At 33.1% G+C, this 14,489-nt stretch overlaps 1 protein-coding gene across 5 annotated transcripts in view; it reads right to left on the bottom strand.

Moving 5' to 3' along the window:
* LOC106470595 overlaps positions 1 to 14,489 on the bottom strand; it is an 81,353-nt gene that overhangs the window by 59,336 nt on the left and 7,528 nt on the right. For all 5 annotated transcript variants that reach the window (XM_022399209.1, XM_013931158.2, XM_022399212.1 and 2 more), the window contains exons 2-4: positions 14,165 to 14,251; positions 8,653 to 8,840; positions 52 to 126 (exon numbers count right to left, since the gene is read on the bottom strand). In XM_022399209.1, coding sequence (XP_022254917.1) covers positions 52 to 126; positions 8,653 to 8,840; positions 14,165 to 14,235 — 334 coding nt within the window. In that variant the 5' untranslated portion in view covers positions 14,236 to 14,251. The remainder of the gene's footprint in view (positions 1 to 51; positions 127 to 8,652; positions 8,841 to 14,164; positions 14,252 to 14,489) is intronic.

Genomic DNA, 14,489 nt, shown 5'->3' with positions numbered 1-14,489 from the left:
TTATATATATATATATATATATATATATATAAAAAAACTTAGAAGCCTTACCTTTAACATCATTATCAGATGTCAGATTCAAACCTGGAGAAAACAGATTTGGGTCCACAGGACTTGTGTAATGAGCTAAGCATACATAGAAAAAAGCAAAATTAATATTGAAAATCTAGGTTGTAACTTTTAATCTTAAACATTCTTTGAATATGTATGTGTTATACAGAGGTCTAATAGCATTTTATAAGAACAATCTGCACCACAGGAAACAGTGTTTTACACCAATATGTTTGGTTTATAGTGAACTCTCAACTATTTAACATTAAAATGGTGGAAGATATTCACACAGTTAAACAGTAGAAATGGAATCCCAGGTCCCACCATTTTCATAGACAACTATATAAATAAAGCTTACAGTGAATAGCACAGATAAGAAGAGAATAACACATCCACATCAGAATGTAAAACCATTTAAACAGCATCCTACTCCATGCAAGACTACTGCTACTAAAGTTTGCATGATAGTTCATTCATAAAACCGTTTATTCACCAATGATGTAATTCCTAATTAATTGCACATATCCCTATTAACTGTGCACATGATAATTCACAAAGATCTTGCCCTTGTAAAGAAACATAAGCCATGAACACACATATTGCTTTCCAAACAATTGATGAAAGATAAGCTGCAAAAAAACTTTAGAAAATACCTTGTATATAAAAATTAAATTTTGTTACAACACTGAACTGGACCTACGTGTACTTGAAAGAATACAACAACAAAGAGAAAATTTGCTACCAACCAGAAAATTATAAGGAACTGTCTAACATGGCACAAAATGTAACATGTTTTTGTCTAGATTGGTTTTCAGGTTTTTCTATAACAAGAAGTTTAAACATCAGAAATCATACAAAGTAAATTCTAGTTACTATAAATTAAGAACATACTGACAACAACTACATGAGATGAAATTCCTGCAATGTATGGCCAGGATGCCAAGAAAGTAAAGCTACAACAAGATAGAGCATGAAATCACGTCTAAATCCACAGCAGTTTTTCTATAAACTATATAGAACAAAACTGATATACCATCCTCACCCTCTAACATGCCCATGAAATCACCTGAACACACACTTACGGATATCTGTACATTTGGTTTATTTAAACTTTATCTTGGTATCTGATGTCTATGTTCAGTTGAATCTATGGAAAGTGTGTCTAAGCAACAGTGCATAATCATGCATCATACTGAGTATAATCGCCTGGAACATCTATTTTATAAAGTGTGATTAATCTTCAAGTGGAACTTTTTTAGTGGTACTGAATGGATCTGATCATCATATTCATATTTTGTAAAGTCAGCTCCATAAAAAAGAAAAACATTCATGTCTAAAATATAGTATGAAATAAATTTAGATGCAAGATGCTGAAAATATAATTTTCTAAACATAGACTAATTACACTGTTGAACTTATACATAACACCAAAAAATTTTACAAATTTAGTTATATTTGGAAATTATATTGAAGCACAGCAAAAACTTCTGAGAGTTCAACAGAGTTTGATGCATTAAAAAGGTTATTAACTCATTTATTACAAATACTTTTTGTTATAAGACATATGAAATACATAATTTCAAAGTAAAAGAAAAAGTATTTTCACATAACAAGCTTTTAGTTGTATGCATAAATGACCTAACAACATGCCTTACAGTATAAACATAAAAACCATATTTATAAAAACATGGTTATATTAATAAAATTCCTTTAATTATTATGACGAAGCCATTTTGCTTTTGTCAGGAAGACTACTTTTTTTTATTGAGATTATCTGAAAGCAGACATTATTTTATTTAGACTTGATTTTCTTTAACATGTTTCAGACTTTCCTCTTTCAATGCTGCATTATTTTTACTTTATCTCCAGATAAAGTAAAACTGGTACCATTTCTATGAAGTTATCATCAACCCAGAGTCAAAAAAGCATTATACAGACTGTTTAAGACTGTCACTAAGGGTATTTATTCTGTATGAGTAAGGTGTTGTACCTCTTCTTTGCAGTAGAATTAGTTTCTTCACTTCACTTAGCAAATCTCTCAAAATTCCAGTTATAATAGTCGTATTTAACTGTTGGCCAAGTACAATTTAGAATAGCACAAACTTATTGCAAGGTATCATGGTAAAACAGGAATGGTCTCTAGCGAGTAATCACAAGAACCCAAACTTTGTGGCAATGGTTCCATCATTTCAATGACAGAAAGTTCCCTACAAATGGCAATCTGATTGGAAACCATTCAAACAACTAACAGCAGGGTCAAGCCAGACTCCCAAAACAAGAAATCAATTCTCCCTCCAGGTGCCAATAGGAAAAAGTTTAAAAAATGTTAAAAATGAAATAGCAAGTAATTAACATATAACATAAATTTCATATCCTTTGCTTTCATTCAATTCCCTAATTCTCTGAATAGTATGCTGCATAAAGCATTTATCAAACCTAAAGATATTACTTTAATTGCTACATATTTTAAATTTTTTCTTCATTCTCTTCACTTTGAAGTCAACATACTTAATTGCTTATTTTCTTTTTTCAATATGCTATGGCCAAATAAAAATGTGTGGTTCCTGTTACATCAATTTTCAAAATACAGAAGGTTAGAAGGAAATACCTTTTTATTTTGACAAGCAATAAACCCATAATATTATATATTATTATTATTAAATTAACCTTTGGTGGGGGGGGCGAGATACAATATTATTTATATTTAGATGTGATTCAAAAGTATTGAAAGCTGCTGTTTACAACTGTATATAAAATAAACTGCTGACAGAGTTTTACCCTTATGTATTCATCAAATGAAAATATAAATAAAATTTATATATGAATCAAATGAAATAAATGTACGTATCTCTTGTACATACAATATAAATAATAAAGTCATACATAAATAAAATTAAATAATTTACATTTCTTTGTTAGCCCTCTCACTATGGGTAGGTCAAAGTATGCATGTCAACTTTTTAGTTATATTCAACACCAGAGAAGTGCAGTAGGTGACCACAAAAACCTTATTTTGGAATGCAGACCGACACTGATTTATTCAATCTAAAGGATGGAAGGAATGGGCGGCTATCCACTTTGGCTTTACCCATGGCTTTACCATGAAGTAAATATAATGAGGGTAAAAACCTATGAGCAATCTTGTAGAACACCCCATCTCAACAAGGTGCATTATATGCCATAGGAATGTATTACATTATGAAAGCAGCATGATCTTACAGTGCAGATTTGTGATGCATTAAGTATACCTGGACAGGCAACACTTGCCAAAGAGTGGGATCCTAACAGTAAAAAAGGGGCATGCCCCTGAAAGAAAGTAAAATGTATATAAAAAAAGAGAACTTACCCAGTCACAGTCCCACCAAAGTTTGAAGGATGGCAACGTGCAAAAGTCGGTATCCAGACGAGCAAGAAACAGCCACCCAGTACAAATAGTGGGAGATGAACATATGAGGAGCAATCCACACACCAGCCTGAGGAATTCTCTCCAATGGACTATGGAGGTGAGATGCCAGGGAGAAGATAAGGTGCCTGACCTCTTGTGACAACACCAGGAACAGATTTTGGGAAGAAGACGATGAGGATGGAGGAGCAGTATGGAGTTGAATTAGTCGAGAAAACCAGGGTTGTGCCGGCCAGTAAGGAGCAATCAGAAGAACCTGACATAAAGTGCCATGGATGATCAAAATTACCCTGGGAAGAAGATAAATTGGAGGATAAACATAAAGGTATCGGTCTGCCCAGTCCTGGCTGAACGCATTGACAGCTAGGGCTTGTTGATGAGGAACCAGATACCAAAAAAAAAAAAAAGAAGGTAATTTGGTATTGAGAAAAGGTGGCAAAAGGATCAAGAAGAGGCATATCCCACTGTTAGCATAGCCACCAGAGAACATGAGGCTTGAGAGGCCATTCTGTGGGATAAATTTTGTCCGGTCTAGAAAGACAATCTGCCACAAGGTTGAAAGCACCCAAAACATGACACACCAAGAGATGTATCCCAAGCTTGTGGACCGAAAAAGGTAGATCCACAGTTCGACCACAAAAGGAATTAGTAGAGGTACCACCTTGATAGTTGATATAAACCATCACTGTAGAATTGTTAGAATGGATCATGACAATCTGATTCCTGACTAGAGAAAGAAATTGATTCAAAGCCCGTTGTACCACCAGAAGCTCCAAGATGTTGATATGGTAAGACTGATCGAAGACCACAGTCCAAAACCCTCCAGCTGATCGACCCACAAGCCTCAACAAAGTAGAGAAGCATCGGTGAAGATATGCAAATCTGGGCAAAGAGGAGAAAGTGATACACCCAACAATGTGTGGGCCTTGTTCAACCACCAGTGCAGATCTTCAACAAGGGAAAGAGGAAGAGAAATGGAGAATCCAAGGGATCCTAAGCAAGATTCCATTGGTCATGCAGAGTTCACTGAAGAGACTGAATATGTGCCTGACCCAAGGGGATAAGAGCTTCCATAGAAGTCCATGTCCCCAAAAGTTATATAACCTCATGAGCAGGAAGAGAGGGAGCAGCAAGTGCATGAAGAACTGAAAGCTCCATCAAATGGAGTCAAAGAGGAGAAGGGTGGGCCCGACTGAAATGGGAGTTTAAACAAAACTCCCAAGTGGACAAGATATTTTGTAGGAGACAAGAAAGAGTTTTCTAACTTGATAATCAAACTCGCTCGAGCATCTTCTGAAAGAAGGAGATGGGTGATGAGAAGAATCCATTTTGGAATGAGCTAACAGAAGCAAGTTGTCCATGTAGTGGTATAAGCTCAACTCCCATGTATGTACAAGTCAGGCAAAATCTTTGACCCCAACACAATAATTATGGAGCAAAAGCAAGCCCAGAGGGTAAGCCGCAAAACTGGTACACAATCCCACGATGAACAAACCAAAGATAGCATCTGCACAAATGAGAAATAGATAGATAGATCTATAGATAGAACATATAGATAGGCATTCGAGGCATCTACCTTAGTTATCCACAATTCCAAAGAAAAAGCCCACCGTATTGTGTAGAAAGACTCCATTGTAAAATGGGATAAATCCAGAAATTGACTGAAGCGGGACATACCAATCATAGGATTCCATTACCCGGTTTTCTAGGGTACCACAAATAGCCTGGGGAAGGATGGCTGACAGGCTCAATAGCCCTCTGTGATAGAAGAGTCTGGACCACCTCAGACAGATGTTGACTGGTAATAGAATCCTGAGGTAATGGATGGGATATGGGTGTGGGAGACAACAAGGGTGGGGAAAGGAATTGGATGACAAGACTTTCTGACAGTATCTGAAGAACCCAATGATTGGCAATGAATTCCTACCATATGGGAACAAAATCGGTCAAACCAGCCCCCACTGGACCAGAACCCACAAGATAGTCATCAGTACTGCTGGCAACGATGAGATCTGCATCAATAAAAATGACAAATGGTGGAACCCCTAGTGGGAGGAACAGGTAAAGAAGAGGAGTGTGTCTGAAGTGGAACAGGAACATGGGTTTGCAAGGGCTCAGGCTGAGACAAACAATAAACCAAGGATGATGGCATTGAATGATTCCAAAGTTTAAGGAATATCCCCCAAAACAAACTTTTTTGAGAAATGGAACTATCTGCAAGTCTCAAAGGTAAGCTGACAGTAAATGCACCTGGGACAAGACAGCATCCCCCCCCCCAAGAAGGTCCCAACAGCAAAGAAACCATATGTGAAGAGAGAGAGAGCCGAGGAGAACAATCGTGAAAATGTATAGGTAAAGAGGGAAAAGGTATCCCTAAAAACTCCCTCAGGAGAATGGTGGAGTTTCTTAGAAAGGAGCTGTATGGTGGTAAAATACCATAGAAGAGTCATAAGGGAAAGACAAAGATGGAAAACCTAGGCCTGGTATAAATGGACAGGACTGTCACGGTCAGCCCCCCAAATTGACAGTAGTGATTCTAACTGTCGAGAATCAAGAAAGGGGTAATCTGCCTGCTGGTAAATTGAAGCAAACTGATCAATGGCCCACGGATGGCGAGGCATGCTACCTCCAGCTCCCAACTGTAAAACAAGCTGCTCAGCATGCACTCTGATGTCAGGAGAAGGAGAAAAAACAAATACTGAGAGAAAGAAGTGTCAAGTAATAAGGAAGGAACAGAATTATAGGTAATGAGAGAAATGGATAAAATGAACATACCTGAGAAATCATGTCTAAAAAAGGTTGAATAAGGCATGGCAGATTCTACAGGAGAGGCATAGGAAGGCATGGCATAAGTGGGAAGAGAAAAAAGGCCATCAAAATCCTTGTTATCATGACATAGTTTGCCTTGTTCAAGAAGAAGTAGACCATTACTGGAAGAATAAGTTCAACTCAGATAATAAACAAACTTCCATGAATAAAGGCCAAAAATTCCTCAGTCGAGTTCCCCCAACCTGAAGCCTATGTAAGTGTGATAAGAGCAGGTGGTATAACCTCCAAAGTGGTCATATTAACTTCTTGCACAGAAAACTATAAAATTAAAAACAATAGTAAAATTTAGGAATTTTCTTTCCACTTTGTGTGATATTAATATTAAAAAAATGAGTGAATAGAGCACAAGCAAAACAAGTCTTGACTGTAGCACTACCAAACAAGAAGTGATAGTTCATTAGAATCGAATAAAGTAGAAAGGATTAGGATGTCATGTCTCACTCCTTTTGGTGGAGGGTTGTCACATGACAATTTGCATGCGAGATGCAGTGGAACTACAATAATCATGGGTAAGAGGGAGTGCAAGTCTTGTTTCGTGCAAAAAATTTTGCACATGTATATATAGGGCAGCACTGAACAAGAATAGCTATATATGCAAGAGGATTAATGTACCATATTGGAAATTATAGTGAGTAATTTACATTAAATTTTGAACTTCTCAGAGAGGTGGTGTATAAATTAAAGAGGAAAAAGAAGGCAATATTATCAAATCCTGAATTTCCCATAGTGTGACACATGACACATTTGATCTAGGCATCTTGTCTCCTCTATTTTATCCACCACCCCCTGGAAAAGTACAAAAATAATCGTAAGTTGCTCACTAAAAAATCCTCATTGCTCTGACAAACCATATACTTTTTTATAGTCTTCAATTTTGTTTGGTTACAGAGCTATCGGTTAGAAAATCAAACCCCTCCTGCCACACCCTCTCTTTCAAGTTTTGTTAATAGTTCTCTCTTATGTTTAATCATATATTATCTATAACCAATAGAAAGTCAAGGTTTTCACATATCAAATGATGTATTGTATAACTATGTTCTGAATGGTTAAATGTGTATTCCATTCAGAGTACCAACATTGTCCCTGTGAGAAAGTTAACAACTAGCTTGGATGAATTTGTAACGTCTGTTGTCGCATAGTTAGAAAACCTGAAAAATATCGAGAGGTAAGGTAATTTGTCTATTTTTTGCAAATTATTAGTCTATATTGTTTGGTGCATTATTTAACTAACTAAAAATTATTAAATGTATTACAATCATTAGTATATAATAATTGGAGTTAACTATCTTAACCAATCTTCTTTTTTTCTTGCTGTCGATTGTCAAAGTATTTTATTTCTTGTTTGTCATGTTTATTCTGTTTTGAGATAGGTTAGAGAAAATAACAAAATTAATTAGTTTTACTGAAAAAAAAAACGTTTGAAATGCATTTAGGAGGTTTTAGGGATTACACAAAGGAAATTAGAGATATTTGAAATGAGGAGAAGTATTTTTAATTTTAACAATTAAAATTACTTTGCACATGGACTATTCAAAACAAATACTCAATATATTCTTGGATAAATCTTTATTTTATTTTACTAAAAATACTTTACTAAAAAATATGATTTTTTGTATGTGAAGGACTTATAATATTAACCAAAAGATTGCCAAATTTTGTGAAGATATACACACTATATTGAAAGTTAAAACTATTAAATCTGTAAAGATTTTAAATGAGTACAAAGAAATCACTTGGTCGGTCAAACAGACCAAGCCCATGTTGAGAGAGTTAGTAAAGCATCAGATTCTGTTTTAAGTTCTTTTTGCAAATTTTCCACGGTCATCTATGAAATACTTTATATTGAAGGAAATGAAATTCAAGAGCATCACGCACTCTACATGGTTTAGAGTTGAAAAAGGTACACATTTTAAAAAACATTCAGTAGGGCAGATTTTAGAGTCTAACACACTACAAACATGGGTACAGACAAACAAATTTAATCGATGTACTCACATTTTGTTATTTGAATTTTTTTTTATTTCAAATCCTGTCCTATTATAACTGCAGGTTGGTATTTTTATTTTTATTTTTTGAAAGGAACACTAAAATGTATAGAGTTAGCATGGATTTCATAGGGTCAGCGGGATAGCTAGAACCACACGCATTTTTATTTGGCCTAATTAAAGTATCTTATTCCTCAGCAAACAGTATAAAGAAACAGAATAATGACCAACTGGAAAGTTATTATACTCTCAATATTATATTCTTACTGAAATTAGCTTTCTACTGCAAGCATAAAAACTCACCTTTTGTACGATGGAAAATGTTATTGGATTTTCTTTACAGTACAGAAACTAAAATAATCCTAGCTGCAGAAATTATAATACCTGTCTCTCCTTGAGGTTCAAGCTCTGGCATTTCTTCAAATATAGGAGGCTCTGAGAAAGAAGGAAGATAATCAAGTGGACTTAAATTTCCTTCTTCTGCCTTTATTTCGGGAAGGTCCACTTCAACTGAAATATTTGTTTGTAGCTTTTCATCAGAAGTAGGTAAGGTACTGGTGCTTGCAGTTGCACTGGAAATAACAGAAGAAAATTAACAGATTAAAATTGTTAAGAAAATTTTTTCCTAAATTCTAAATTTACAGGTCTATACCTTAGTAACATCTCGTGTAACTAACAAAACAACATGAGCATAAAAATACTTTTTTTCCATCTTATAGTTTTCAGATTTCATTTGCATAACCCCTAGAACCTCCAAAATGAATATCAAGTTTTTTTTAATTTTAGGTAAATTTTTATATACTTATTTTCACTTTTACTATGATATTACTAACTGTAGCTACTGTCGTCAACTTAGACTATAGTATAGCACAATGAAATGCTTATAATTAAGATATACGAAAAATTTACATACCTCTTAATATTTCATGAAATAGTCTTAAAACATCTTCTTTTGATTATATTCTTAACTGTGTCTTTACATTTTCATATAAATTCATTTTAATGTTTTATTATCTTTTCCTGTCCTTTAGCATTGTTATTTATTGCAACACACATCAATGTAATGGTATTGTGGGCAGAGAAATGTTAACCCTCAGCAGAATGTTGTGGCATTTGCATATTGCACTAACCCAGTGGTGGGATTCAAATATTTTAACAACAGGTTCTCTCACTAGCAGCATGTAAATATATTAGATATTAAAAAAAAGGAGGGGCCAGAAATTAAATTTTGAATGTAACTAAGTAAAATATTGTGACATGCACAGGAAAGGGTGCCCATAGGAAAGGAGTTAATAAAAACACATCCTTTCACTTGCCTTTCATTTCCTGACAAAAATGAGCAACACTACAATAATTTATTCATTATGCATTTGATCCATGTGTTGTAGTTTGCCTAAAATGTAATATGAAAAAATTATTAAATCTGAATGATTGACAAATTCAACGTTGCATACTGCACATGATTTTCAGTTGGAGTTTTTAAAATTTATTTTATCTAGTAACATTTCAAACAACTGCTCTTCATTAGGCTTAATATGATAGCTTAATACCATTTAAAATACAGAAAAATTCTAGTGAAACCTTTGAAATGCATAAGCCAGTTTTGTTTATTTACAGTAATTTTGTTTTATTACACTTATCTCCCACTTTTGCACAGATTACAGTTTCTTTAAAAACTTTATAATTTTGCTATGATGTCAAATGTAAGAAGTTTTTCAACATCTCTAAAGTTATATACATTAAGCTTATGTATTGTTGAATGTTTAAGAACAGTGAAAGATATATATTCACTTATCAGGCACGTGTTGCAAAATACTGTGTACACTTTTCCAGAAGTTTTATTTCAATAGGTCTAAATTTTGCATTAAAAAATATATCAACAGCAAATTCTGTTTAGCATTATTCCAGACAATTTAACATTATTTTACATGTTCAGAACTGCTTATAACAATGTTGAAGACCATCGAGTGTTGTATCTATAACCACACAGTTACTCAAACATTTTGGAACAAACTGAAAAAAATTGTTTTAATGTCATTTGAACATAGTACTTCAGCCTCTACATTACTTTTTACAGTACACCAAAGAAATTGAATAATCGTGGCTTATTTTGTTTAGTAAGCAAATGCATACTTAGCCAAAGTAAAAACCTAGTATTTTGGATATTCTACAAGTAGACTAAATTTAAAGTCAAACAACATAACAATTAGAAGAACAGCAATTTCATAAAACTTTTTATAACTTTATCTTAGAAAGTTTGAAAATCTTTAGGGAATGAATAAGATAAAAATTAGAAAATGTGTTTGTTTGTAGCAAAGCTACTAAGGCTATCTGCTGACCAACTAATAGTGGGATTGACTACCACACTATTACACCTCCATGGCTAAAAGGGCAAGTATGCTCAGCAACAGGTTTAAATCCTAAGGATTTTTTGGATACACTCATCTGGAGTTTTATTTTTTTTTAAGATGATGCTTGGAACATTCTTCATGCTGCATGAAGTGAAAAACATCTGTAATTTGAACCAATATGTCTTGTTCTGTATCCTTTTTAGAATTGCAGCACCATTGTGTTTGTGTTTTATTAAAATTTTCTGCATACATAACACACAACCTTTGACCATCTATCATTAAAATGGCACTTGTCTGGAAGTTTTATGCGAATTTAAAGCATTTTCAATATAGCACTTAAGAACTAAACATACAGTTAACTAAACCATTACTAAGCAGCAACTGCAACTCACATGCCAGCTCTGAAAAAACAGAGAACTCACATGAGAATACACCTGACTGACAAAGCAGTGAGCCAAATTGAGTTAGCTCATATCCAACACATTTGTGGGGGCCAGGGCCTTAACAATAAGAAATTTAACGAATTAATTAAACAAAAGTATCCCAAAAAAAAATCTTTGACTTTCCAAGACTGAATTTTTTGAAAGCAGTTTTCCAGAAATGTAACCCCACAAACCCTGCCCTACAGACACGGGAGGGTCAAAGTATGCATGTTATGAACTTTTTACAGTTACATGCAAAATTTAATTTAACTTCTTTATTATCAATGTATGTTAATAAATGTAGCATCAAAATGTATAATAAACTAAGATTTAATTTCTTAATTTCAAAAAAAATAGTTAAATTTCTCAATCTGCACCTCTGAGTCACATGACACAGTGGCACACTGACTTCTCATTCAGATTTTTCTTTTCCCTTTTTCAACTAATCAAAAACACGTTACAAATACTGACAAGCCACAATATAAAATTCCAAACTCTATTTTCCTTAACTTAGATATCATCCAACAGATCTTCCTCATATCCTCAGTCTTTTAAGAAGTGTCTGTAATATTCTTCAACCTTACTTTTGGACGTTTCATAACCAATATAAAAAAGTATATTCTAAGCTACATAAATCAGATAATTGTTTTGTTTCTCCCCAATATTTTGCAAGGAGAGCATGATGTGTTTAGATTAAAGATGTTGCTCAAAACAGTAATGAAACTTTTAATCTATTCATAGTTTAGTTAGTTAGCTTGTTTGTGTGTAATTAAGCACAAAGCTACACAATAGGCTATCTGCACTGTGCCCATCATGGATATCAAAACCCAGCTATTAGTGTTATAAGTGGTTAGTTAGAAAGCCAAATAAATTATAGTCATTTTGGGACATTCTACTCTAATGCTTAGTATATTGTGTTCTAAAATGTACATTTGAAAACTACATGAATTATTTTTGGAAAACCAACACAGTGAGAAAAAAAAATAGGCTTATTAAACCACACATCCAAGTGTAAAAGGCCTGAAAGATAAAGTGTTAAATTTCTTGGTTGTTTTTTTTATTATTATTATTTAATAAAAGTAACTAAAAATAAGAATAAAATTTATTGGGCTAGTTAACTTAGATTTCAAAAACATTGGATAAGTTTATCGAGGAATGTGCATGACCTGTTATACATTTTTTAACAAAAGTAACTAAAAATAACAATAAAATTTACTGGGATAGTTAACTTAAATTTTTTAAAAATTGGATAAGTTTCTCAAGGAATGCACATGACCTGTCAGTTGATGAAACTCAATAGTTTATTTATCATACGCTCTCACTAGGAGATTCATTACTTTTTTTGCTAGTTCAAAGAGCAATAAAACAAAATTACATGACAGCAGATGTGAAACTGTTAGAGGCCCAAGGAGGTTTAGAATAAATAACTGTAAGTGTCTTTTATAATCTTTAGTCATTCTATACAAAAATATATTTTTTATTTCACATTTAACTTTTTAACAGTTGGTGTTTGGGTAGAGAGAATAAGAGATAAAGTAAAAAATTTTACAAAAAAAAATTTCTAATCATCTAGGAATTTCTAGAGGTTAAACATATGAAACATGAAAATTGTAAGATGAAAAGAAGTATTTTTATTATTAATATAAAAATCACCATCACACACATTAACTCATACATACTTCTTAAATTCACAAACAAATCTTTTGAAAAATACTTTGTTGAAAAACCTAATTTTATGTGTACAACATACTTGTGGCATTTACTAAAAGTTTACCAAATTTCATGAAGATACACTTAGTATATTCAAAATTACAATATGTATACTTTTATGGCTACAAGGTTGGTGAAACTGACTGAGCCTGTCTCCACAGGGTAAGTTCATTCTTCAGAATTATTCAGCAGACAAGTTGTTTAAAACAATGAAATTTTTTTCTCTCATCACAAAAAACTAGTGACAAGGAAAGAAAGCACAATCCTCAAGAAGAACTTCAGGTTTCATTATACAGCATCTTAAGACCCTCCAAGTTCTACCTTGGTCTATAAACTTCTATTTATTGTTTCCAATTATGGATGGAGCTAATTTTCTTGCGCACCACCAACTTATTCCCCTACTGAAACTACTCTAATTTGGTGAAGATTAAATGAATTTAAAATATACTTAAATTATCCTAATATTTTCACCTAAATTTGTTTCTAAACTGTTCAAGAAATACTAAAGGCCAAATAAGAAAAGGAGGCAAACTCCTTTTCCATAAAGGAGTAAAAATTATCTAAATATTAAAATATATATAATTTTTACCCTTCCTGAACATTGTCAAAAATGAATGTACATTCATTTCAGTTCTACTCCTCATACATATGAAATAGTGAGTACTGTCAATAAATAAATGCAAATGTCATATAATTCCAATGTACTGTTATGAAAACAGAATTAAAACTTAACTTTTTCATGACACTATAAAAACAAAATTTTCCCTAACTCATACTTTGTACTGCCTGCTTAACGAGTCACTGCCTTATAAATAGAAACAGTTTAGGATTTATAAGGATCTTCCTCAAAATTGTAGATACATTACTACCTAAGCCAATTACAATTCTGAGAAGCACACTCATTGCTGACAATAACTTAACACAAACTTTCATAGTTGCAATGGATCAACTGAGGAAGTAGAAATATGCTAACACAACATTCACATAATGGAACAGACACCAAAATATTGGTAGTGCAGAGCAATTTCAAGGGATTACCCCTTTCATTACTTACCTTGAAAAAAAGACAAAGTAAAAAGAAGTCTAGTTCCTTATAATGGTGGTCTGTAAATTATGTGAATTGTGTTTGAGCTGCTTTTTACTCACCAGTGTCAGTGACAATTAGTGAACTGAATGACAGGTCAGGTTACATGTTTTCTTTCTTTCTCACTAAAACTTAAAATTCTGCTGAGTAACAAAATTACAAAAATCATAACTTATTTCTTATTAAATCTGTCAGTATCAAAAAATAAAATAGTAAAACCTGAAACACTGGACATTAACACACAATTTTCACTGAAAACACCATTTCTAGAAATAATTAAAAGGTCAAAGTTAAAAAAAACATTTCAGTTGATTTAATGTTAATCTTACCTTTGTGTGTCAAGAAATATTTCATTCTGTGTTGGCCCAATGGGAAGGTCTAAATTGTGGTTCTCCATCATCCTCCATTTCCACTACCTTTTTTTAACAAAAAAAAAAAAAAAATGGTCACTTGAAAATGATAAGAATTATTTAATAATATTTTGCTACATGCAAACTATATATTAATTTCTATAACTAGTCAAACAATTTACCTTACGTAAAATTACACATTCTTGTGATAAACATTGCACAAGCATATTCACTAGTCATAAGAAAAAGCAAGATTACAGAAGGCCACTCAGCCTATCAGTCATCCCTCATCCAAAACATCTAC

This window comes from Limulus polyphemus, unplaced genomic scaffold, assembly GCF_000517525.1.
Source record: "Limulus polyphemus unplaced genomic scaffold, Limulus_polyphemus-2.1.2 Scaffold4106, whole genome shotgun sequence".
Lineage (NCBI taxonomy): Eukaryota > Metazoa > Arthropoda > Merostomata > Xiphosura > Limulidae > Limulus > Limulus polyphemus.
The sequence above is the reverse complement of the archived record's forward strand: the minus strand, read 5'-3'. Positions and strand labels throughout refer to the sequence as shown.